This window comes from Aptenodytes patagonicus, chromosome 11, assembly GCF_965638725.1.
Source record: "Aptenodytes patagonicus chromosome 11, bAptPat1.pri.cur, whole genome shotgun sequence".
Lineage (NCBI taxonomy): Eukaryota > Metazoa > Chordata > Aves > Sphenisciformes > Spheniscidae > Aptenodytes > Aptenodytes patagonicus.
The window spans coordinates 8,693,192-8,721,132 of record NC_134959.1 but is presented as its reverse complement, the minus strand read 5'-3'; the positions used below and the strand labels follow the sequence as shown (position 1 = coordinate 8,721,132).

Below are 27,941 nucleotides of genomic sequence, written 5' to 3'. Positions count from 1 at the left end.
CTCTCTGTCAGGTTGAGATTGCTTGGGTTTTGTGCTGGTTAGAAGGGCAGGGTTATATTCAGGCTAATTATTTTTTCCTGAAAATAATGTTTGAGCCTGTTCTACCACTATGTCATATTTTCTCATAGCACATATGGAAAAAGAAAAGGAGACTGGAGAACCCATGGGGTTTCCCTGTTTAGCCACCTTGCTAACACTGATGCTGTATAATCAGAAGCAGTTATGCACCAGACTGGAGAAAATTATGGCTCCAAGCATTCTCATCCTATGGGCTTCTGTCTTTTTCTGAGAAAAGCTACCTATTAGTGATGTTGGCATAGCTGAGGCAGGGAACTATGGTCCAGCTGATGTACAAACTCAGAAACAAATTGCGGTCAGTAGTGAGATATTAAATATGGCTTTGAATTTTCAGTATGGGTGGAAAAAAAGTTTGGTTTAATCATGCTATGATTGTGGTTTTTGACTGGCCATGATCCCAATTTGTGTCAAAAAAGAGTTAACATTTGATAAGCCAAGATACGTTTCTTAACTGTATCAGTTTTTGTGTCAGAATACTCATAACAGAACTGAGCAACAGTGCATTTAGACTGCTAATATTTTGTTGAAGAACATCATACAGCAGATTATCTTTTCAGTTAACTTTGCCATCAATGTCCATTTACATACCCAATGATCCCATCTCCATAGGCAAACAAAATATTCCATCTCTTATATCCTGAGTAAAGGTGAAAAGGCAGCTCTACTGACTTGATAAATAATCTCAAATACTTTACTTCAGGGTGTTGCTATTTTCAACACTTTATTATCTCACAGTCAGATAATTGTTAATCTGATTATTTATCTAGTTTGTATGAAAGTCAGTTACACCTGATCTATTAGTTATCGGAAAAGTATAAAAAATAAACTTGTAGGCTAGTGGTAAATTATTAATTTAATTGGACTATAAATTTTGGAGTCATAATATGAATTAATAACTAGATGTCAGTTGTGACTTTTTTGTTCTTTTTGGGGGGGTGTCTTTGGTTCTATATCTTTCTTTATAACTCTATATGGGTTTCAAATAAAGAGTTTTGTCCAGTGTGCCTTGAAATTTGAGACAGAGACTCCTACTGAGTTCCTGGGTCTTATATCAGATCCTAAACCCATTCACATTAAAAAAAAAAAAAAAAAAAAAAAAGTCATCTTAGGACTAGAAATTTATGCAGGAATTCAGCCCCATTTTTTCCATGAGTTTGAGCCATGCTGAATCCATAGGTCTTAACTGTAGAAATTAGCCAATGTTTTAGAAACTCATTTCTAAAATTATATATTCTGGGTTCATTCTTCCTTGTCTCTTTTTCAGAAAAAGGGAAGGGGAAAAAAAGCCATTTGATATTTCACCATAAGCAGAGGACAGTGAAGTAAGCTCAGTGAAGGTTGCAGCACACAGTATAACAGAGCCCTTGTGTCAACAAGGACCTCTGTGTTATTGTAATACAAATAATTAATAATCATTATTTCTAGATGAGTACTGACTCTGCAGTTGTCAGCTGCCCAGCTAACCAGCTGTCATTGGTTTTCTCAGTAGAGCTCTTTCAGATAAATACCAGGTATATACATAAGATATTTGGATTTTTTGTCATTCTTGTATCTAGGGTATCATTTGGATAATTTAAAAACTTCATTTCTCAATACTGTACCTTTTTCTCATCTTTTTAAAAGTTGTTTTTTCTTCTTTTTTTTTTCTGAGCCCTTCCAATAGGTACCTGAACTCATTTTATTAGAGAAACCTCAGTAGAGTCCTTGGAGATCTTCAGGGATCTCCCTTATGCAGCTGTTTCCCTCCTTTGCTGTTCCTTTTATGGCCATTACGTTCTCTAGTGGGAAACCTAATAATCAGTTCTTTGAAGGTGGGGGAATACACGTATCATTTGAAAAGAGGTCCTGGGAAATCATGGTATGTTTCTTCGCCTCTTAAGTTCAGTCTAGTGTGTATTGTGCATCTTCTCTGCTACTAACAACCCCAAAAGCTATTAGTGCAGGATAGCTGGTCACCTGTCCTTTCTAAGAGGAATGTCCCAGTAGAGAAATGCAAAGAACAGCTGAATGGGGAGAGGACCATATGGGGTTTTGGCTGTTCTGCGCTCACAGTGTGATATGAGCGCTACCAAGCTTGTGTGGGTAGAGAAAACCGACAGTGATTCAACCATCATTAAATTAGTACAGATGTCTCCTGCAGCCTCCCACAGTAGTCTTCACCACGAGCTCAGATGATTTGGATAAAGGTCTAGACTAAATCATTGCTAAGTCTGTATGGATTCTGGCTGTTTTGAGATTGACATATGTTACGCACTTACAGCTTTTGTGATACTGATTTGCATACAATTTGTCTGTATTCATGCTGAGCCAGAGTTTCTTTTTTGATGGGACATTGACCCCAAATTTTCAATGTTTTGAATCACAGGTAGGTTAGGTGTTTACAGCAAATGACATAAATACTCCAAACAGTGCCCACACTTATAATCATAGCACTGCTATTTTTTCATCCTTGGAAACAGGTCAGGTTATCTGATGTGCTAAAAAAAGTAATAATTGTCACTGAGACTTTAGTCTCCATATGTACTGAGAAGGGGGACTGCAGGACTCAACACAAGTTGCTAGAGAATCAGAGGTAATACATTACTAAATATCAAACCCTGCTGGAGTGGGCACGGTTGTTTATTTCTGCATATTTAATATTGCCTATGTATAATGGTTTGTGTTCTCCTCCCCTCTGTCAATTCTTCCAGAAAAGCATTAACAAAGGCAGAAGCTATGATCAATCTCTAGTGGTTTAAAAAATATTTCAAATTTAATGGTATTGCAAATTGATCGCGTTATGAGAGACATAACCTTTGCAAGTCAGTTTGTAAGAAATTCACAGGAATGCATGACTTAGTGGAAATACATGGGAAATTACATTAGGAAGCTTTGAAAACCACACAAGTGATGTGGCAAATAATTTCTTGTGAAACTGCATGAAATCATAATAACTAGTTTCAACCAGGTTCTTCTGAATAACTTACAATTCTGCATGAGTTATCCCTAACAAACACCTAACTGCAAGAAAATGGGAAAAAATAATCAAATTATCCTCATGTTATGTCTGTTTATTCTGATGTATGACACTGATGTTACTATGTAACTGCAAACGTAGTAACTCTGAAGAACTAGTGTTTTGTTTGACATCTCACAAGGAATTTGCTTTGCAGCATTTCCTAGCTGTGTTTATTTTCAATTCCAAGTAACTTGAAAAATATTTTTAGTAAGAAAAAATTTTTACTGTACCCATGTGCACAGTTCACAGGTTAGTGTAAGTACACTAAAAATAAGTTATATTATCACATGTAAGCAGACAGTTTATAAGATAATCAATATGTAAGTACTCAGAATTTAATTTTTCAGTTCTCTTTATTTCACTCAGTTACCTTCTCAACAGTTTTCAATTTTAGCTCAAAGCTGGCTGCATAGCTGATGTTTATATTTCTTCACTGTAGATGCGTTTGACAGCCAGTTGCTGGAAAAGAGCTTTCTATTTGCACTGCCAGCTTTACACATTATGTGGTTTTAGACAGTACTTACTTCCTTATGTTCAGACACTGAAGTATGCTAAGCAGTCATCTTAAGTTTGAAAAATTACCTTAAAAAAAGGTATTTTAATGCTTTCAGGTTTGTTTTATTAAATATTATTAAATAACAGAATGCATTAAATAACAGAATGCATTCTGCATGGATTTGAAATTCTTTTATTAAGAAGAAAGACAAGTTAAATATATTATCACTGGGATCCTCCTAATCATTGTGAGCAAAGCATGATCAGAAGCCAGGGTGGTGAAAGCAGCTGAAAGCAGAGCCTTCAAGGATTGTAAAATCATGACAACTTAAACATGCTTAAATAAATAGAAATATCCTGTCACCTTCGACCATACTGGCCTATTGTACTTTTTTCTGCGTTTGCTGATCTAGGCTATAGCTTGTCTCGTTTGACAAATTTTGTAAGCAGCCTTCAAATTACTGCTGTGGGTATGTAGTGATTAACTTTTTTATTCCTATTCTGCAATCCTAAGAGTATGTATTATAAGATATTGCTCTGACATTCACTTGAGAAAACAGTTTGAAAAACACAAAGAGGTCTTAGCACTCAAGTGCGATGTACTCTGTGTTTGAGAACGAAGCCTAGCAAGTTATAATGAGCTTTTAAAGACGAGAGAAAAATACAGCTCAGACAACACGGAAGAAAAGCTCAGAACAGTGTGAATAAGATGAGGATGATTAAAGGAACAGAAGAGAAGGATTTGGTATATAGGAACTGCCGAACTTCTGACTAGCACATTGAATGGGAAATTCCCATGGCTGATGGTTTTTTACAGCCTTCCCTGTCTTTTGTCTATATTGAGGAAGGAGCGGCGAGATGGACTCTGCTGGCAGTAGAAATTGACAACCAAAAGGGAACAGTCTTCTGAAGTCATGTTTGGAGACTTCACGCTATCTTACAGAGAGTAGAAACTACAACGTAGTTTGTGTCCAAGACTGACAAGATGGAGGAGGGAGTAAATGGCTTTACTGCTGTTTCACCGAGTTGGGAAAAGAGTGACAAGTGCAGGAGGCACTGTTAATTATAATGCCTGAAGGGCTGGAATTGTTAATATTGTTAATATAAGTGCTTGACCCCAAACAGTAGGAAATGGCAGACAGATACTTTTTTTTTTCCCCTGTAAAGACACAGAAGAGGGGATATGTTTTGCAAGACTAAAACTGCACGCAATTATTGAGGCGCTCTATACCCAGCTTTCAGATCTCCTGTGGTGACCCACAGTACGCTATAGATGAAATAATAGAGAAGTAAATGAGATGGGAAAGGATTCCTCTTTGGCTATGTGACACAATTTCATTGCATGTTTCCAAGTATCAGAAACAGTTGGGTTAAAAAATCAAGACCTTTTTTCAGGAGCGGTGTCTGCTAAAGCACGAGAAAAGAGCAGCAGTCTGGGTTCAGAAATAGTTACATGAACTCCAAGCTAGGCAGAAAGCCAACTACAAAAAGGTGCCAGCCATCTGAGGCCACTTGAGACAGGACCCTTGGGCGTTAAGTAGCTGCAGAAAGCAGTGACTAAAGGCGGTGGTCCAGGCTGCGGTGGGACACAGGTCATATGTGGTGGCGGTGTTCTCAGGACAGAAGGGAAGACAGATGGTATTCCCAAATGGAAAGGGCCAAGGCCAGAACTAGGAAAACAGAAAGCTTTAGCTATCATCTGGCTTAACATAAGGATTCAGAAGAAGCAAGGTATATAAGAAATATATACAGAAAAATCAACCTGAGACCATGCTTCAGAATGAAGATAACAAAGAGTAGAAACAAATTACCTCATCTTTGTTGCCATCACAACCACTGAAGATGAACATGTGATTGTGGATTTGGGGAAGACTTTGCACCTGGGAACATGGTTTCCTCCCTCTTAGGGAGTTCTCCTTGCAGGGGGAACAACTTCTGTGAAACAATAACAGCAATACATAACAATCCTAATTAAAAATTAATACTGTAATTAACTGGAGATACATGTGTAGAGCTGGCTTGGGTGGTCCTATGGTCTGGATGTTTTTTCCTAATATGGATCTTTGTGAGACCGAAAGTGGGTTTATCTCTTTCTCTGTTCCTCCCATCTGTAAAAACAAGTATAGCTATCTTTGTTCTCCCAAGGCATTGAGTGAAAATATATATAAAAAATTATTAATTCAGCCAGTGAAGAAGGCAATACCTGACACGTACAGAAAAGACCAATGGTGCTCTAACCAGGAAGGCCTTAGATCAAGATTTAGTCACATTCCTGAGCTCTTTTCTTGCACTAGTTGGTCATAATCAGTGAATTAGAACAAACAGACTGTTAGATCCCAATCTTGTCTCCAGTTCTTAAACAACAGTTCACTCTAGTGTATTATAAGATGATACCAAAAGGTAAGCAATGAAAAGCAGTTTGTGCACAGTTGCAGTATGAATATAAACAGAGACAAAATTAGCAAATCAAATAGAATAAAAAAGCAGTAGCAAAGAATAAACAGAAACATAAAAGAAGCCATCTGGAATCAAAGATACCCAAATGACATGGTAGGAAACTGAGGCAGACAAAAGCAGAGATTACACTCTTAAATGAAAGTGTTAGGGATATTATTGCTTTAATTCTCTTCGAATACGGTTATGAAACTGCAGCTGAGAAGTGTGAGCAGTAATGTCTTTTGACAGTTACTCCAGAGGCTTCAAGTTACATGATTCTTGTATCTTAAATGAAACCTTTGTCATCCACGGACGTGTCTGTTTCCTTTCTGAAAGTGTTCCAAGTACTGACATTATCAGGTACATCAAGTCTGTGCCCCAATTTGTCATTACCCTGAATGATAATGCACAATATTTGGTTTTCCTCTTCCCCATTGTGCAGCTATAATTCCCATTACTAAAGATGGGATCAACCTATCCATGGACAAAATGAAAGATTCTATTAAACTGAAATTACATTCACTTTATTAATTCTGCATTGTGTGCAAATGAATTGAATCTATCTGTAATAGTTTAATTATGAATGATTTTTTTTTTAAACTGTGGGTCATCAATAAACATGCTCATTGTCCATTATGTGTCAGACCATGTCAACAATACACACAAAAACTTTCTGTAACACCTAATGATGTTCATATTTCTAGAAAAACAAACAAACAAACCTGCAAAGTCACATACAGAAAGAAACACATTGTGAGTAAGGTGCATTACAGTTTTTGAAAGCACTGATATATATAAATGATTGTAAAAGTCACTAAAATCCTTCCATACTTTTGCAGAATGAGCTAGAGCTTCTTAGAACCCAGCAGTTTTGGAAAAGAGTCATAAAAGCTGAAAATCCTGTCTCTAAGCTCATTAGATGAGGTCTGCCTCATAAATGAGGAATTTTATTGCAAGGCATAGGTAAAAAATAGAACCTGAAGCATTAGGATAGTGTTGGTGTGTTGTGTGTGAATCTGTGTAACGTCAGGTGAAAATCAACGACACACTAGTTAATCCCTTAAAGATTTCAGAGTTAGGAAGGAGAAGAATGATGCAAATTTTAAAATGAAGTTTTAAGGGCAGATTATGCCTTTCCCTTGAAACAAGTAAGGGGTAATTCCCTTGTAATTACATGAGAATGAATTAATTACTTTCTAACAAACTCAAATAAAAACCTGACTACATAATACCTTCTTCTCTTTTCTTAATTAAAAATGTCCAGGAGCATTTTCATAATATGTAGATTTCCCCCCTCCTGTGAATTATTGATATATTTATGATCTTTTACTAATACGAGGAAATTGGGGTTAGAAATCCTCCCTTTGATGATGCATCTCATTATGGGCTAGTCTGTATCAAGTTGTACATCAACACCATGCCTGGAGAAGACTTGAAGTGCCCAATCCTACTACAAAGGCCAGTCAACAGCTTTCTGCTCATTCTGGGTATGGACCAGACCCAGGTGCATTATGTACTTTCCTGATGGTGAACACATGGCTCGAACATGTAATTTATTGTGTTGAGCAAGCTGCTGTTTTGACTACTGTTGATTTGCCAGGTAGCTGACTGAGAACAGGTGAGACAGTTTCCATCTGCAGAAGAGACTCATAAATGTCTCTGTGTACTCAGAATTGCAAAAGAACTTCACAAACCTAGCTTGGAGCTCCTGCAGCCTTCGTCCATACCTTGAGCTCTTGGCTCCATACAGTTTTGAACCAAGTATTTGTTAAGAAAATGCGGTTAAAAATATGATGAACAAATATCTATGGAATAGGAGAATTTAATATCAGTAACATGCTCATGTATTTGTTTTTTTACTGCAGAGTAGTACTTTTAAATCTACAGAATATAGAGGCTCTTTGAATAAGTTTCATCTCTGCAATTTCTCTTGCATTAATTGTAAATATGCACGTTTGTAATGTATGTACGTCGGAGACTAAATATATGTTATAGATTTGAATAGTGTGTTGGCAACACTTTTAGATATGCATTCATTATTAGTGAAAATAATGTTAGTTTTGTGGAAGTACACTGTGTGCTGTTGCCATTAATACTGGCTTCATTGATTATCATCTGTATTATAACATAGAATAGCAAAAGAATTAATAATGACTAGAAACTGCGGTGTTCAGAGGGTTCATTTTGAATGAAGTTCATTTTTTTAGGAACAGACCTGTGCCGAGGCTACGTGGGAGCCATTAGTATAGGGTATTAATACACGGCATCTGCATCACCATTAAAACTAAGAGAGGATCCAAAACCTCTCCTGTTGCCATAAATCCAGGCACGAATTGGGTGATGGGTTTGCATCTGCTACTTTAAGGGAGAGAGATGTTTGAATTTATAGTTCCACTGGCAGGGCAGTGATGGAGGAAGAAGATTTCACTTCCTTTGAAGTCTAATTAACTGAATCTCACATAAAGGAAGTGAGTTTGACTCACTCTGAACATGATTAAGTTTTCCAGTAAACATGCTTTTCTGTTTGTTTTTGGGATGCTGTCTAGTAGCGGGACATAGGGGCTAGCTATAGGTGTCTCCTTTTTTAAATATAAATTCTTGTTACATTTTTCGATATTGCTCTGAAAAATAAGAGGTCAGCTTTCAAGCACAGGCGCAACAAATAAAGCTACAGGTGTGGAAAGCAGTTTCACATTTACAACATTTGTGAGGCTTTTTCAGCAGAAACCTAAGTTCATTTATCATATTCATTATGCCTCTCTATCATTCACCTAGACCCTATATAATTATGTGTTTAATGATCTTTAACCTTCACATGAACACAGCTTGCTGAAGCTTGACGACTGCTGTAAATTATCATTCACATCTGGTAGAAGAGAGGAAATATTACTTGAAAAAAATACTATGCTTTCTGGCTTAGAATTTCACTTCAGTTCTGTGAATTAACTTTGTAAGTAGATGATGACTACATAATGCCTTCTTCTCTTTTCTTAATTAAAAATGTCCAGGAGCATTTTCATAATATGTAGATTTCCCCCCTCCTGTGAATTATTGATATATTTATGATCTTTTACTAATACGAGGAAATTGGGGTTAGAAATCCTCCCTTTGATGATGCATCTCATTATGGGCTAGTCTGTATCAAGTTGTGCATCAACACCACGCCTGGAGAGGACTTGAAGTGCCCAATCCTACTACAAATCCAAACAATGACATGATTTTGGAAAAATGGCTCTTCCATAGGCCATTTATTATAATGTTTTGATATTAGAGTATAAGAAGTTCAAAACCTAGAAAAGACATTTGAATCTGTCAGCCTGGATGCTCACCATAAAAAGTACATATGATTTCAGTAAATGGCATATTTTTTGTTAAAGAACTAAAAAAAAGATTTACTTACTTTTTGCCAGTATTAGTCTTTGGGTAAAAAACTGATTTTCTGCTAATCAGACTCAGTTTCAACTTTAAGATTATAAAATGCTTCTAGCTCTTCCACTTTTTGTTTAAAGTTTAGCCCTTCATTTTATAGTGTTTCAAATAGCAATATCTACTACTTTTTTTTTGATACAAAGGACTTTAACTTATTAGAAGAAAAAATTAATAGTGATCATAGACTTTTTTTTTCATTTTAACTCTTGGTATCTTACTAGCACTGCAAAGGTTTTATAGCTCTACACTAATTTATACCAGCAATGATTTATGAAGTATAACTTCTGTTGGATAATATGGGTAAAACTTACACTGGAGATTATACTGACAGCCTCTCCTACTTATTAGCAAATAGCAAATTGGAGAATCTTTGAGCATTCTCAAATATCTGTGTGGGATATCTAGTTTATCCAGCCAGTGTCGTCTTAGAAATTCAGATTATAGTTTTTCACTGTAAGGCTCTGTGTAGTTGGGTGAATTGAGATGCTCCAAATTGCTTTGCTGAGTTGGGTATGTCCAGACAATGTTGTGATACGACGTCACTGTAATTCAGCTATGAATACTCTGCCAGAACCTTCATATGCAATGTTAATAACGTATAGATTTTATTCAGGGATCAAACAGATGCTTAAAGCATAAACAATCTGTTTAAAACACAAACAGCTTCTGGATTGATCTTGACAGACTCTGGGACCCTGAAAATAATTTTTTACGTTGCTGACACCTAGATTGAGTATAGTCCTGGTCATAAGGACAATAACCTTTAAGACAAAAAAAAAAAGTTGTATTAACATGTCCTACTGAGCAGTACCGACCAAAAGGAGAGTGCTGTTAACTTACGTTATGTTAATTTAAGTTATGCTGATTGTTCTCAAGTAAAAGCTGATGGCAACTACAAAAAGAAAAACAGATTGAGTTTTTGGAAAGAGGACTCAGCTGTCACTTGACGTCTATGTGTATGTTCATGTGGGTTGGGTAGGAAGAGTGAACTGGATTGAGTCATTCATATCCACAGACAGTTAAAGGGCTCTTAAAAAGTTGTTAAAACAATGGTGTGGTAATAGCTGGTACGATAATGTGTTGCCCAGCAAAACATAGAGGATGAAGTTACACCTCTTGTGTTCAGTGGGCGTTCTGCTATTATTGCAGAGCAGAGAATACACCGGTAGCCCAGGATTTTGTATGTATAATAAACCAGATCAACTGGAAAATCAGACCTGACTGCCATTGTCCACTGTGCTCATTGCAACAATTAGAGATTCCTTTTTTGTAAGGTGCTGTTAACGAGTTTTCTAAGCTCTTATTCCTGAACAGCTAATTTGGAGATATAACCGTATGTGACCAATTATTTACTGAAGAACCTGCAGAGCCTACTTGTGGTATGACATAAAAATCTGCTTGTGGCTTGGCTGTAGCCAGTGTTACAAGGCTTTTTTTCCACACCTCTTTTAATGTCCTAATACAGGTTCTTATATCAAATGACAATGCTGCCAGGCCCTAGCAACCACTGCTATCAATAGAAGAGTAAAATGCATAACCAGCAACAATTTCTGTTGAGCTGTCTGCACAAAAATGAGCAAACAGGAACAAGTCTAGTAGTAGTTGTTGTAAGTCATGTTGCAGCTATTCTAAACAGGTTGTATGTATTTCCTTCAGACTATTTTTTGTGAGGCAGAGATATATAATAATAAATGCAAGTTACATTTTTAATAACATGTTATTAACTTCTTATTGTTAATATTGAGTGTGTTAGATTTAAGAGTGAATAGAATTTAAAGCACTATTACTGTATATTTGTTATTATCCTGTATTTTTGAATGTGTTGATGCTAATACATATGGTTCACCATTTGGTGCACTTGCCCTCGCAAATTAAAAATTATTGGAGGTAATCTGATATTTAGTATTTGGCTCTGAGCCTACAAAAAATTCAATGGAAGTCCTTTGTTTATCTCCAGTGTTCTTCAATTCAGGCTTTTAATTAACAAAGAAATTCAAAGTAAAGAAGAAAACCTATTTTTCCTGTACTGTTTCATATTATTATAATCCTATCTTATTTTTTGAAAAACCAAGTACAATCTAAATATTATTTTTTCTAATGGGGCATTGAGGAGAATGGGAAGATGTGTGTGAGGGTTCTTTTTATGTTTCTGGAAACTTGCTTTAACAAAGCTTTCTTTCAGGGGAAATACTTTTGGAATAAAGATCTTAGAACCATTTAAGTTTTGCTAACAGCTGAATTATGACACGTTTCTACGTTTCTGTGACTGCTGTCCATTATAACATTTACATAGATGCCACTGTTCAGCTATTTTCAATCACCTGAAAATAAGCTGAAAGTAATAACTAAAAATAAGAAACTAGATTAAAATATATATTATTGTTAATCCTTCATTCACCCTTTGATCTAATAGGCTAAGAACATTTTGTGCTTGTTCATTTTGGTTGATTCTAGTTCTGAAGACATTTACATTTAAGAACAGGGATTTAAAATATATATAACAGCTGCTTTTTAAATAGAAAGTCTAATTATACCTATGGTTACATTCACTTTTGATTAGTATGCATACAAATCCCTACTCTCCTTGTGTATTCAAGCTGAGATATGGATCACTGGTGCTAAGATTAAAGTACAAAAGAATAGCTTGACAAAATGTATGGTTAGACCAATGCAAAAAAAATTCTGGGTCTAATTTCTGTCTCTAAAATCCCTTTTTTTCCTTTTAGTTACACACAGACCTGGATCCTGGCAGCAGCAAAATCAAGTATATTCTGTCAGGAGATGGAGCTGGAACAATCTTTGTTATCAATGACAAGACTGGAGACATTCATGCGATGAAAAGGCTTGACCGTGAGGAAAAAGCTGAATATACTCTAACAGCTCAAGCAGTCGACAGGGACACAAACAAACCTCTGGAGCCTCCTTCAGAATTCATTATTAAGGTTCAAGACATCAATGACAATGCCCCAGAGTTTGTTGATGGTCCATATCATGCCACGGTTCCAGAAATGTCTGTTGTAGGTATGTATGTCTAAACATCGATGAACATTGATTACTCACAATTTAAACTATGCCAGTATGCCATTGAGTTGTTGATGAATAATAAGATATTTATTATGTTGTTAGCATTAATTTGCATACTTTCAAATCTCTTCTTGGCCAAAGCTTTCATCTGCAGCACAATAGTAGAGTCCCTTAGTGGTAAGAAAATGACTAACAGATGTATTAATGTGTCTTTCTTTGTCCAACAACACTTTAATGGGCTAAATTTATATTCCCCTTATGACACTGTAGTTAGAGTATTGTTATTGAGAAGGATTTGTCAAGATTTCTTCCAACATGACACTCTAATCTTATTGATATTTTGTTGATGTTTAATTATCTGTTTTTGTGTTTTCATACACAGATGTAGCATTTGCAGTATGTTGATACATACTTACTTGTTTTCCTCTAAGTGCAACTGTAATCAGCCAAAAACATTGAAATGAAAGGTGCTGTGTCTGGGAATTGACGGTTAGACTCTAGAGTGGACTTAACCAATTAGCCATAGGATTTGCGCAGAAGATGGAAGGGGAAAACAGAGAAAACTGTGGAAAAAGATGGTGAAAAGGCAAATTAACTGTGTGAAAGGGGAGAAAAAGAAAGGAATGGGAAACAATCTTCTTAATATGTTTTACTTATATTTATTCATTTTGTTGGATTAGTGTGAATCTATTTCCTCATGGATTAATATATTAGATTTTTTTTTTTTGCATCATTTGTCCCTTGTTTTGTACTTGCAAATGTATAAGTATGTACTTAGGGAAGTATTTACATACTCAAGTCCTCAGCCCCTACTGATACATACATACCGAGTGCAAGTGATCTTTAGCTGTCACTAAAGCAAAAGGGAAGTAAACCCATCAAATCAAGAGGGTCAATTTCAGGGTAATATAAGAATTCAGTATAAGCAAAGACATCAAACTCTGGCCATGAAATGCAGAGTAAATTCTAATGTTTTCTACTATTAGGCTGAGGATAATGTGCTATTCAGCAATTTGTTTACATCCGTCAAAGCAGGATAATTGAAGGAGTGCCAAGGCACTTTGTAAAATAAAGCAGCACCCTATCAAAAAGTTTCAAAACCACCATTCTGTCTTAGTTAAAAAAAGGAGGAATATGAGGAGCCAGAACCATCCTCTCTCTCACATTCAGTACGAGTTGTACCAGGTCAGTAACAAATGTAAGCATGGTGCGCTGATGTGCTGGTTTTGGCTGGGATAGAGTTAATTTTCCTACAGTAGCTGGTATGGGGCTGTGTTTTGGATTTGGGCTGGAAACAGTGTTGATAACACAGGGATGTTTCAGTTACTGCTGAGCAGTGCTTACACACAGTCAAGGCCTTCTCTGCCTCTCACCCCACCCCACCAGCGAGCAGGCTGGGGGGGCACAAGGAGCTGGGAGGGGACACGGCTGGGACAGCTGACCCCAACTGACCCAAGGGATATCCCACACCATATGACGTCATGCTCAGCATATAAAGCTGGGGGAAGAAGAAGGAAGGGGGGGACGTTTGGAATGATGGTGTTTGTCTTCCCAAGTCACCGTTACGCGTGATGGAGCCCTGCTTTCCTGGAGATGGCTGAACACCTGCCTGCCGATGGGAAGGAGTGAATGGATGCCTTGGTTTGCTTTGCTTGCGTGCGCGGCTTTTGCTTTCCCTATTAAACTGTCTTGATCTCAACCCACGAGTTTTCTCACTTTCACTCTTCTGATTCTCTCCCCCGTCCCACTGGGGGGGAGTGAGCGAGCTGCTGTGTGGGGCTTAGTTCCCAGCTGGGGTTAAACCACAACAGCTGACTAGATGATGATACCTGAGGCTTCATTTTTTTTATCAACACTTCTCCAGCAGATTTGCATATCTTGGTTGCATTGAATCACTTGTGCCGAAACTGATATATGAATTTTCAAGCCTGCATGTCAGTTCTTTTACCAAAACATAGGTTTAATTTGTTAAGTTACTTTTAATTGTACAGCAGCAAAAACATGATATGGACCTGCTTTCAGAAGATATTTTTGCCAAGCTCTAGGCAAGAAAATGGCTTAATTAAATAAAAAAAATTAAAAAAAAAAGAAGATATAAAAAAAAGGAGAGAGTAAGAGAAGGAGGAAGCAAAATTGAAGGCAGTTAATCCTTACGTGAATGGAACTTGTTTGGTATTCTACAAAAAAAGAAAATGAAGATATGTGCAGGCAAGAAAAGATGGTTTCTGATCACAAAGGCTACTATAAAAATAATTTATATCTGTGCATATGAGCAATATTTATAATCCTTAGTAAAGACATGACTCCTATCCAAGGTGTATTCACTGTAAAGAAGATGAAAAAAAAAACAAAAGTGTTGACAGGAAACTAGTCAGAAGATCAGGCAAATAAAAATCTAGTGAATTGGTTAACATGAGGTTTAAAAGATGGTAAAAATGCAATGAGAGCAAGAGAATAAAAGGTAAAACATTAATGAAAGAGAGGGAAAGTGAAACAGTTAAGAAAAGTGTTAAGGTGAAAGAGGAGGGGAAAATGTAAAGGAAGGTCATGAGAGGTGAATTAAAAGATAAAACTTTATCTGGGGAAACTTTATAGTAGAAGACTGTAGAAGAAATGACCAATGCCTGGACATAGATGTCAGTTTACAGAATGGTGAAAGGGTCTGGCTTTTGGAGGACATTATTTCACCTGTTTCCACTAGCATGGTGGGGGAAAGAGAAACAGTTCTTCACTGAACTGCCTCTGAAATCATGTAGTTCCACATTTTTACATATTCTTAGGCTGCATGGAAGAGTTTGGTCTAAAACAAGTTTATTCTAACACCACAAATATAGGTAGAAATTTGTTACAGATTATCTCAGAGGTCTACCATTTATTACCTTTATTACTGAAACTATGCAAGTTTTGCACATTTATCCCTTATGATCCCTGAACCTTGCATGTTTTTTATGTGACATTCCTAGCGGTGCATGTTCAAGCTATTTCTCTAAAGAAGCACAAACATACATTCCTGCTTTTTTATTGAAAAACAAAATCTAATTCTCAGCTGCCACTTCAAACCTCAGAGTATGTTTGCCGTTGCATTACATGAGTCGTGAATGACTGTAAAATCTGTGTAGCATATGCAGTCAAGTCTGTGTCTTAATCTCTGATGGAACCAACTTTCAAGGCTGGAAAGTTGAAGATGAGAATATTACCCCTTCGATAATGTTGCTGTTACTATTTCCTTCTGCCTTCCTCTTTTAACCCCCAGGTAGCAACATCAAGAGCTGTACTAAATTATGTTCTATAAATTACTCTAACTTCCTTTAAGTTTTGTCAGTCCTCTTAAAATTACTTTAACTCCTCTATAATGTTTATAGGAAAACTGTCTCCTTTCAGAGTTCAAGGATTTTTTTTTTTTTTCCCCCACACTAAGAGTATTTCACTTCCATTATCCACTTAGTTAATTCCCCTTAAAGAGATCTCCACCCACTGCTAATTTCAGCCTTGACATTTCTACAACACAGTCATTACTAGGCAGTGTTGTTATCCAGGGTAAAACAAAGTTCTACTAAACCTCTTTCCTCAAAATGCTTATACCAATTCTGAGTGCTCTGAAACAGAAGAGGAACTCATATGCTATATATATAGTACTTATGTAATGAGGATGCAGTACAAGGCATTTTATTTTTGGACCTCTGTGGAAAGCAATGCATAAAATGCAGATGAACGCATTAACCTTTCACTGTTCTGTAACGTAATGTTGAGGTTCTAACACGATTCAGTTTTTCTAATAGGTACATTAGATACTGGTCTTGTGTTTCTTGGTAGAAGAGATGTATTATATGAATGTCAGTGGTATTTTTGCATGACTATCTAGAACATGAATGTTACGCTATGGGGATGTGAAAACTCCAATGTACGTGCAAACTTTCTGTATGTGATATGTATGAATGTGTGTGTATGCCGATATACAAGATTATCACACGTATGTGGCTACAATCCAGCCCGTTTAATTTTTATGTTATGTATCGGTGATATCTGGAAAATCCTGCTTCCCTACTAAAACAAAAGGAAAGGATTTGCATGGCTTTCATCCCACTACTTGGTGCAAAGACGATTAGCATTACACTGTGTTATCTCCTGTAGGAATGATGCTCACTTTTCAGCTGTCTTCACAGAACACACACCCACACGCGTACTGAGTGGTGCATATCGTCACTGTGTTCAGAGTTATTTTGAAATAATTTATTTCTCTCTTTGAGGAAAGAGAGGAGCACATTCCAGAAAAAGTTTTGAATTTTTCCTTATTTCATCCTCATGTTCCTGTCTTTTTTTTAAGTAATTCCTATATAATCTACCATAGTAAGCCCTGTTTCCCAACTCCAAAATGATGAATTTGCTTGTGAAAGCTAACAGTGTATATGGAGAATATGTTCTTTGCTAAAACTGAGCACTTTAATCTTTTAATTCTGATATTAATTTTCTTAAGGAATTAAAGATCAAAAAGTGAAATCTGTGGAATCACTTCATTGTAACAGTATTGCATTTCACAAATAGGACATAATTTAATTTGTCTGTAAATCTTGTTTAATCACTTTTATATGTAAAGGGACACACTGGGAATGAAACCCAGTTAAAACCTTTTAAAAAGAGATTCAGCTAAGCTCTGGGAGGAAGAACCCCATGACTTCCCCCCCCCCCCCAATTTGTCTGTGAGCTCTGTATAGATGCCTGCAATGAAGATAGTGTATTATGTAAATGAATGAGCAATCTTAGAAGATCCACAAGGGCAATTGGAACTGGTCCTGTAGCTTATTTAAAGAAAAGAACAGAAAAAAGAAGGAAAAAAGCATACACAGCCCCCCCCCCCCCCCCCCCCCCGACTATGTTCTGTTTCTGTGTTGCCTTCTCAGCTACGCACAGATTCATGAATTCCCTGAAAGCATGCTGCAGAGGTGATAATGGGAGCAAAAGTGGTATTTTCTCCCAGCACTACAGTTTCAGGATCTTTTTTTCAGGAGAGGAATGAGGAGTGAAATTTCTTGGTTTTGTTCTTAGTGAAGCTAAGAGTGTTTAGACAGCTAGTGTCCTGTTGAAAGACAGAAGATGACACAAGTAGAGTGACAAACGTGTTGGTGAAATAAAGGGACACAGATGGAAAAAGAAAAAAAAGCCATCAGGGAAGAGAATTCTCTCGTTTCCCTGAATTAGGATAAACAGACAAACTTTAATAATCTCCAAATATTAAGAATTTCCCTGATAGTCATAAACCCCCCCATCTTAAAATAAATACAGTGGAATTCAGTCTGACATTGCTCTAGAAATGCTTTTGCCTCTAACACTTGAAAATATTAACAATGTGAAAAAGCTTAGAATAATATTTTTGTCCTTAAATCCTTCCATGAAAACTATTTACTGGGGGGAAAAGGTCTTTATTGGAAAAGGTTTAGGCTTTCAGTTGAGTCAGAATATCAATTTCCAATTTTGGCACAAGCACATCTACTTAGCAATGTTTTCCTTTGGATCAAAGTTTGCCCTTGATTACATCACTGTAAATAAGAAATCATTCAATCACTTTTTTTTCAAAAGCAGAACAGTTATTTTGTATAGCCATGTATAGTAGAAGCGCACTGAACACAGTGTAGCTTTTCTTTCCTATTTTCCCAAATATATTACTTCTCTTCCAGTTACAAACTGTTTGCAAAGGACAAAATCTGATGAATATGAAATCAACATGCAATGTCTGATATGAATAGTGATAAAATAACTCGATAAATTAGAATGTTGCGATAAAATCCTAACCTGAAACGTTATCAAGGTCAACTGCACTGTCTTACTGTTTTTTTTTTCCTATGTATTCATTGATTTTTAAGGCACTGAGCATGACTGTTAAATCAATGATAGTTTGTCACAAAATTGTAGAGTAAAAGGACTATATTACTGGGGTCAACTACAAATTAGCCCAAAGGGTAAACGCAAAGGGAGTGCAAAAGCTAAGGAAAAAACCCAGCAGATGTTGTAAAATATGGCAATAATGTAACAGCTGTTAGAAAATGTATATCTTCATGTTGTCTTGTTCCTCTACTTGTTCATCTTGTGCATAATGAAATTCACTAGCTGTGGTACTGAAGAGCATTTTACGTGAGAGATTTATTTAGTGAGTGTGCATGTGTTTAAAATCTTCTGTACATTCTATGTGACTGAGACACGGTTCCAAAAGCAAAGTCATAAGTAACCCTAAGTAATTGGCTAGGATATATTCAAAACCAAGAAAGTCTTCTCCTTAATTTGACTTGTTATTGAGCCTTGAAAAAAACATATTTTTGAGTACGTGCTATTATTTTTGTACTTTCCATTTCTCATGAGGTCTGACTGAAAATAGCATTATCTTTTTATATTGTTCTTAAATTACCATTATGAGCTTGAGGACCATGGATGAAGTTATGATATTGCTCTTTAGGGGCTTATAATCTGACCTGTTAGTTGCCCTGACCTATATTGTCCTGAGAGTACTAAGCTAGTTCATTGACTTTATACAAAATTGTTAAAATCAGTGGGATTGCTCAAAATACTTTGTACCAATGGCAGCAAGTACTTGAATGTTCAGGTTCTGAAGACACTGTCTGGTTCTTAGAAATAAGCCCTAAAGTACTTGTGTAAAGTATGGAGCTATTAACGTGTAGTGGTTTCTTAGACAAAAGCTGCCTTTTTCCTCTCTATTAACTGTCAGCAATTTGTCACAAATTTTCCATTTTTTGCACGCATGCATTCCCTTTGCACGAAGGAACATCGTGTAAATGACACATAGTGAAGATAAACTCCTCAGGAAAAAGCCGTTCGGATCAGAATTGAACTCACAGTTCCTTACAGAGTTCCATATAGAGGAATACATCTTCCTATGATGTTCCTGTTTCACAGGATGAGGAGAGACAGACAGACATAGCTGTATGTTGATCATATGAGGGCAGAGCAGAGAAAATTTTGTCAGTCTTAGGTGCATGCTTCTCTAGTCCTATGTAATATACAAGAATCTGTCCTACTGTCGTTTTTCCAGATGATTCTTGTCTCATAGTCACAAACATCTTGTACTTGTTGCAGATATTCTGCTTCTGAAATTCTTTGTGGTTGCTTTCATTTGTACATATCAAACGCATCATCGTATTTCTGTTCTGTGACTATATGAAAATAAGTCTTTGACTCAGGTTTCTGATATATCCTCTTTTGCTTACAAGTTTAAATCTACTCTTAGCAAGGATTTTTCACAATTTTCCCAAACTTCAAATTTGGAAGAAAAAAATGTTTAAAACAGTGGTAGGGTTTTTGTTTTGTTGGCTTTGAAGGCATGCCATTTCATTTTTCCAAACAGCTATGGTTGTGACATGAGCCCATTTGCTGGCCAGTGGATGATGCCTAAGTGGAAAACAGACAGATGAGAGGAAGTAGACCAGTACAGATTTCTGCCAGACTGGGGCTCTATGAAATGCCACAGAAATGGACTGGAACTTGTTCTCTCTTTTTTCAGTTGTGGGAAACGTAGACAAGTTCTAACCACGAGGTAGAAAGTTCTAGGTCAGACAATTAAATTCAGTGTGGTGATATTTTCACAGAAACTTTTATTAGGATAACTTATATCACTGCTAACACAAAAGATTTAGCTTTAGAACGCTGGGGACCAATACTCCTCAAACTCTGCTAATTCAGATGGCCTGTGTTAGACGTCTCTTTGATGGGCACACTTGACATTTGGGAAAATGAGATTCAGATCCAATTCAGAATCCGTTTTTTTCCTGGCACTGGTCATTCCCCACCCTGCCCTGAATTGCTACCTCTGTCTTTGTTTAGTTGCTGAATCTGCAGCACTTAATGTTTCTTCATGAATACAGATAAGCAATTGCCTGCGGAGCTGATGTCGATACCGCTTTCTCATGAATCAGCCGGTAGAGTATCGCTGGGCAGCTGATTCAACTGTACCCTTTCCCTGGGGCCCAGATGGTCTCTGCTGCCATATGCTTGCTCCGCAGCGGCCTGAGGGGGCAATATTTCAGAGTCTGCTTTTGAAACCTGGAATACAGTTGCTGGCATTATAGGCTTCACTCTACCAAACAAAGCAAGCAGAGCATCAAAGCTGCAAGATTATACCAGCCGTTTTCTCTTTTCACAACAGAAATTTATAAATGAAAGAATTTCTGCAGTAAACAGCCAGGGCTACTTTATTATTTATTTATATAGCCAGGGCTACTTTATTATTTATTTATATTTTTATACAATACACCTGAGCATAACCTGAAACTTCCATCGAAATCAACAAGCCTTACGGTACTTTTTTTTCTGCTTGGAAATATAGTGTACAGTGATCATCCAATTTTACTGTCTTTGCCTGGGGACCTCGCAGAATGAATGCTGATGAAATAGTCAATTGATTAGAGACAAGCAGTCTTTTAAAAAGTCCTGAACAAAAGAATAGCTATTTCCCACGTGTCTCTCAACCATCAATTAATATTCCATAGTGAGGGTGATATCTAAAGGGAGAATAAAAAAATAACATGAAAAGAAAACATAATTCTTTAAGCCAAACATAAAATATATTTTACCCTTCTACTGTTGCCTGTGATGTTACAGACTGTATTCTAATCCTAACAAACAGCCACCCAGGGGAATTTATAAAGGAATACCTGCAGGCTCTCTAATGGCACCATTTTATAAGTTGTAGCAAGAAAGAACTGCCAACCTTAAAACTGAAAAGGCGGTGTCCTTTCTTATTAGACTCACACAAGCTAAATCCAAGCAGTAGGTAACATCAGCAAGGATAATTGCCAGAGTTATCTATGTCACTAGATCTAAATATATAGTTCTGATATAAAACATTTTTGTTTCCAAAAGATCATGTTAAAGAGGCAGCATCAGAGTTCTAAAACAATTAGTTTATGCACAAAAAATTGTAAAATATGCAGCTTGTTAGATTTCACAGCCGTGCTTCCTACAGTCCTCATTATACAGCTGTAAAATGCTGAAGGCTGCCAGCTTGCTCCATTGTCTGTGGGCTGTACAGAAGGCGTTTTTCTCCTATGCATAGCAAGCACCTTTCATACTTCTGCAGTTACACATTTGCATACAACATATTTCTCCCATTTTCCTCACGTGATAAAAAGTCCTTAAAATGACACATGAGAAATCTAAAAACATTGTTGTGTTACATGTGGTAGGACATTCAGTTGTCCAGGGATTTTGGCTCATACACATACTGCATAATATTAACATTTTTTAAAGATTTCATTAGCTTTCTAAACTATCTGCTCTAAAAATTGCATTAAGAAATATGTAACATTTGGAAGAAACAAACAGATTTCTCTTCTGCTTATGGAGCTAAACCTGGCTTAGTATCCCAGAAGTGTATGAAAAGATTATTTTCCTGGTGGAAACAGGAAACAGTTTCTTGCATTTTCCTGCATGGTATTTCATAATTTATTGTAGTGCTTATTTCCTACTGTTTACTGAGATGCTCCTGTTTGATTCTTTCAGAACCCTTTATTAAGGCAGATTTTTCAGGTGTTAAAACTTTTGGTTTAGACTATCAATTCTTTGGGGCAGCACCTGCCATTTCCTGTGGGTCTGTAGAGTACTGGGTTCTCAAATCTCTTTTTCTTTGCGTTTCAGTGACATTACATACGACTGCTTATATAAAGCAAACTAGCAAAACAAACAAGCAATCTAATGTTACTCTAATCTTTTAGATTAATATAAAAAAATATGAAGGATATCAGTTGCAGTTTACTTCAGAAAGCGTATACAATGTCTATATGAGTATATAAGTGCACGCAGCTGTGTATATATATGGAAAATAATGTAAATAAAACCAAAAGTCTTGCAAGATTTGTACTTGTCCTATATGTTTGTGTGCCAGCTCACATGTTTGAAGTTGCTGGAGGGTTAGTATTATAGACTGGTGTGGCCTATTTTGAGTACATACACATAAGAGAGTAGTCACATGATTGAAATTTAGGCATTCACATTAGCTGGCTAATTTAATTTGGATTCCTCTGGGGTCAACCAAGAAAGAAGGATCCCATGAGAGGGCAATTCTGTCTTCCTCCCTTGGATAGAGCAGAAAGCTAGTGCAACTACGTATCTAATTTAGCCAGTTGAGCCTAAAACTGGGTTGTATGAATAACCCTCTTTTCCTTCTTCCTTACTTTAATCATCATAAACAAGATCATGACAGCATCACAGTATTTCACTACTTAGAGTCAAATAAATTACAGCTGGGAAAGACAAATTACCCTATTAGTTAATCTTCCTGTCTTTCTAGGGTTTTCCCTTAGAATACATTATCTAGCATCCTGTGCAACAGAATGAACTCTTCAGTGAGGAGGATTCTGTTATTTCCCTTGGGGAGCTATTCCTCCTTGTACAATTTCTCATTGTAAGGAAGCGTTTGTTGTTGTTTTTCTCTTTGCAGAAGATCAAGTGAAGTCTTGTATCTATCTATGTATTTATATGGGTCTCATCACCCACATATCAGTATTACATCTGTAAAGTACACAAATTTTCTTTCTCATTTCTCCATCTAGGAGTGGCTGTGTACAGGATTCTACTATATAGATATAGTAGAATACATTCTTGCCTTCCTGCCTCTCTGGCATGTCAAGCATAAGTTGCCCGGTTTTCCTTTAGTGGACCATTCTGGCCCATATCTCTACCCCTTACCACTGCTCAGGATGTCATCTTCCACCTCCATTAATTTTTCATTGCTGAAAGGGATCCACTGGACACTTAAAAAGCAAATACCTTTCTGTTTTTCACATGCTTTCCTTTAAGTGTGGGAAGATCTGCCGAAAAACCCACACAAGACCTCTGTCATCTGTTCTCAAAGCAGTCCTTAAAACTCTTCCATGATGCCTACATACTGTAGGCACTGTGCGGTAGTTGTGCTAACCTGACAGCAGGTAGGTCAGGCAGCAGCAGCACTGTGTGCTGACAGCATTGCTTCCCAGGATGATTCACATCCTCTTGTCATCTCCTTGTCTCTCTTCAGCTGTCTGTGTGCATTTGTCTTTCCTGGTACTCTTGGAGTCTTTGGGGAGAGGGCTTTCTTGTATTGTAAGACCTGATCCACGTATTGGGCTCTTAGAGCTCTGGCAATAAAGTAACTGTTAATAATAATAAAAATACATTCAAGTACTGATGTAGAAGGTAGGAGTGAAATAACGTACGATCCGCAGAAGAACCCTACAACATGCCCACATATATATGTGTGTATATCTGCATACACACCAAGCTGTCCAATTTAAAATACCAATGATAATATTTTATAAGTGTATTTTGCATATGTTAACAAGTTCTGAAGTGCATTACACAAATTTCTATTCCATATACATTTTCTTTATTTGGCTAGTGAAATCTCTAATTCATAGATTTTGTGTTTAGAAATGGTCTCTCATACAATAATACAGGATGATAAGGCTTAAAACTATGTTTTTGTATGTAAAAAAATCAGCAACAATGAAAAACAAATAAGAATAAGTTTCTTCAGCTTTGAGGCAGTAATAATTTACATGTCAAGAAGTTATACAGGTTTTTATGAGATTATTGCAGTTTTATTCAATAAAAAATAGTTACCATGACAACAACTGTCATGCTACCTGTGAGATTATAGCAAAGAAGGACAGTGAAGAAAAGGCTTCATTTTGGAAAGAATGCCTATCTGACCTGCTGAATACAAACAATGCTTTGCTTTGACCACTACTGACTGCACAGCTACTATCAGCCGAACTCAAAAACTAGCTAGAGATTTTGCAGCACAGTGATCCTCTTAGAAAAACAAAACAGTTGGTAAATAATGGAAGGTCTTTTTCATGCAAATATGAATGCCCTGTCAGATTAGTAATCAGATCTTCTGAATGAAATGGAGATTTCAGCCTGTCAAGTTTGGGAAGACTAGGAGAGAAAGAGTGAGTGAGACCAAAAAAGGCATCAGAAAGGCAAAAAAAACCAGAAGTCCCTGGGAAAATGTGAAAACATGGTCCCACTAGGTTGCATTATGGTCACATTTTTTATTTTTACCAGCCATTACAATCTTTCAACAAAATGGTTGCTTCATTGAATATGGATTCATGTAAATTTCTGGCACCAACTATGCGTTACCTCTAGAACATACAAGTTTGATTTTTTTTTTCCAGAACGCACATTTCACTGCCACACCAAAAAATTTGCTTTCCCACTCCCTGTGGCAGCATATGCATTTTTCTTTCTGACTAATGTGCAGAATCTGTACCCTGACTTGCACATAAAAACACAGCCAAAACAACAGAAGAGCACTAGCTGAGCACACACATCTTATTTTTATGATGGCTTTTAATCTTAGCTTGCCAGCAAACATACGCTTTCTTACCTAGCCATATAAAAATACATCTATTGTTAATTGCGTCTCTGGTTGCTAGCCTGTTGCAAAGAGAAACTATGAAACCTGACACTAACAGAGTAAAACAATCAGCAATGGTTAATGGCTAAATCACATTAGAAGTGTTCATTAATTAAAATCTGTTGAATCTCTTTGCAGTCCATATTTAATCACAGGGTCATTAGCATTGCAGAAGTGTACCTCAGAAAAAAATGCAGAAAGTTTTTTAACTGAACATCTTGAAATTTGCCTCATCAATCAAAAAAATGGTTTTGTTTTACATAAGGCAATATTAGGTACATAAAGAAAAAAGAAACAGTGATTATGTTGTTGGGCTGGATTATATAAAGCTGCTATATCATTGTAATTAGGACAACAGTGACTTGGACTATAATAGTGGCTTTCTTGTGAAAATCGCACCATTTCAAATTTATAGTCTCTAGCTAAATAAGTTTGTTGCAGCATTGACGAAGAAACAAAGACAAGCCAAATGCAGTCAAAATGAAACACAAACAGAAACCTTAGCTGTTTATTTGCTGGGTAGAACCCAGAATGTTGTTTTTCAAAGAGCATTTACTTAATAAATGCTCTTCCCTGCATTCTTACTGTTTTTTTAATGCAAAATTTTTATCTTTAAAACTTTAAGCACATTATGCGTGTAAAAGAAATATTTATCTACATGTAGTTTATAACTGCGGTGTCTGTGGTGGAGTAAAATCCTACTTAAATATTGATAATCCAAAGCTCTAGACCAAAGCACGGAGAGTTCTGCTGTGTTTGGGAGATTACCTAAATAACAGCCATGGTGGCTGTGAGTTCCTTTTTTCTGCATTACTTTTCACCCTCAGGAATCTCTCAGTTCTCCAGATCTTTTGTTCATGCTTAGTTGAAAAGGGTTCTGTCACTTATGGGAGTGGGACAGGTTGCTACTGTTTCTGGACCCTTAGCATCTTGCAGCGGAACCAGAGCAGCACTGATGTAGCAACATCCTCTGCAGCTGTAGAGGGGACAGAGTTTTCTCCTTTAATACTTCTTATTGCCAGTGTGAACATATTAATGCGGCATGTTTCACACCTGCGTAAGATTTGATTCAAGGCATAAAACAAAAAAATTCAAATTAAAGATGATAAAATTTAAACTATGTAAAAGCCTAACTCATTTCAATAGTGGAAGTAATTTCTTTAATTTCTGTGTCATGATTGCTTACATCTTTCATAAACAATTTTCATCATTAAGATGTTGGGAGCAAATTACTGAATTTGAGAGACCTCAGAACTGGGTATGATGGTCGGAAATGAAGTGCTGAGTGGCAGAGACTGGCAGTGTAAGAAATTGATTTCTAGGAGCTGGGAGAGTATTTTATTTTTCCATGCCCTCCATTAGTTTTATTAGGTGAGATTATAGTCACACTTCAAGTGACCTGTAAGGGAAAGAAAAAGAAGGGTATGCCATTCCCCCCCCCCCTCTTTTGTGTATATAAACAATGAAAGTGAATACTGACTGTTATGTACGTATTTTTAATGTATGTATAAATTTCAGATAAACTTTGGGCCTCAATAAGTGATTAAATTATTTTATATCACAAGAAAAAAGTCTTGAGAGCTGAGCATCAGGATTGGAAGCAATGTTAGACACTGATTGCCTGTTTTTATTAAGGCGTATTCAACCTTAATGTCTAATGAACACTTGGGATAAAGGACGTGTTTATCAAAGAATCAGCATACCCATTTAAGTTGAAATCTTGAAATAAATATCTATAAAAGTCTTCAGGAATTCTCAAGTGAAATAAGAAAAGAATAGACATTATATATCAAATCTTTCTAAACAAGCAATGTAATTATTTCTGAAGTCCTTTGAAATGAGAGCCAGCTAGGCAAATCAAACACAATCTCAAAGAAATCAACAGTTTCGCTTCTTTATTTTCCTTTGTGTATAAAGTATGTCATGGAAACAAAATGGAACAGCCTAGATAAAACACTCTTATAAAAATTTTCACTGTTCTGTGATGAGCCTTACCTTATTCCAGCCCTGTCCCATTGTATGATGTTCTGCAAAGCGTCTTCTGTCTTAGAAGGTTACAAAACTAAAGTTTTATGATAGCACCTACAGAAACCTAGTACATCACCTGCTATTTCAGTTTGAATCCAGTTGAAGAAAGCACCGGCCTCTACATTCATATTTGGTATTACAGATGGGACAGCAGCTGCGAACTGCAGGGAATGTCCTGCTGGGATGGTGGGGCTATAGCCTGAATTCTGTGAGAGGAGAGGTACAGCTTGGCTAAGAGGTTGCTTTCTGTAGGAATAACAACACAGAGAACTTGTAACTGATGTATGAGTTACAGAAGGTGAGCCAACAAAACTTAAATATGAGAGACAATTCTAATAGCTACATCTTTTCATGCTTTGTAACTACTGTGGGCAAGCCACAAAGGGTCCTTTTGTTCCTCTGTTCCTGCAACATCCAAACTCAAGCTTCCTGCATACTTCCTTGTCATTGTTCCCTATTTCATTTCTTTTCTGTAGCCTATGCCACGGCCTCTGTGTGTGCCCCATAGTTGCTTGCTTCCCTGTTACTGTTTTTGTTCTCCTGTATGTGAAGGAGGTCATTCAGGGATATTGTCTATAGGCTGAGGCTGCTGTACTTGCTACAAGGCTGGGGACCACGTTTGTGTCATCTATCCTCTTTATCATTTTCACTCAAAGCTACCAGGCATTGTCTGTTAGTGTCTGGGTATACAGCAAAATTTGTAATTGGTCAGACAACAAATTTCCGATGTTAATTCCTTACAAGCCAACCATCAAGTTGAGGATAAAGTCCATTTCTCATGCCCAGTGGCAGGTTAAAGATTATTAGATTAAAGGTTAGGTATAAGATCACCTTTCAACATCAAAACCAGTTAAGCTTCAAAATATAAACAGTTTACATGTTTATAAGAACAGGTTCAGCAAGCATCTGTCAAAGATAGATGCAACATAATATTAATCGCATTGTGTTCCTCTTTCATGTGGTACACATCAGCTGCAGGCCACGTGGATTCTTCTGGACCCTGCTGAGCAGCAGGAGAGATGCTGGTGGGGCACTTTCCTGCCAGATGGG

The 27,941-nt window shown here is 36.8% G+C and overlaps 1 protein-coding gene across 1 annotated transcript in view; it reads left to right on the top strand.

The window, feature by feature from the left end:
- Positions 1-27,941, top strand: part of CDH8 (cadherin 8) — a 153,909-nt gene that overhangs the window by 42,045 nt on the left and 83,923 nt on the right. Inside the window, exon 4 of the mRNA XM_076349088.1 lies at positions 12,163-12,457. Coding sequence (XP_076205203.1) covers positions 12,163-12,457 — 295 coding nt within the window. The remainder of the gene's footprint in view (positions 1-12,162; positions 12,458-27,941) is intronic.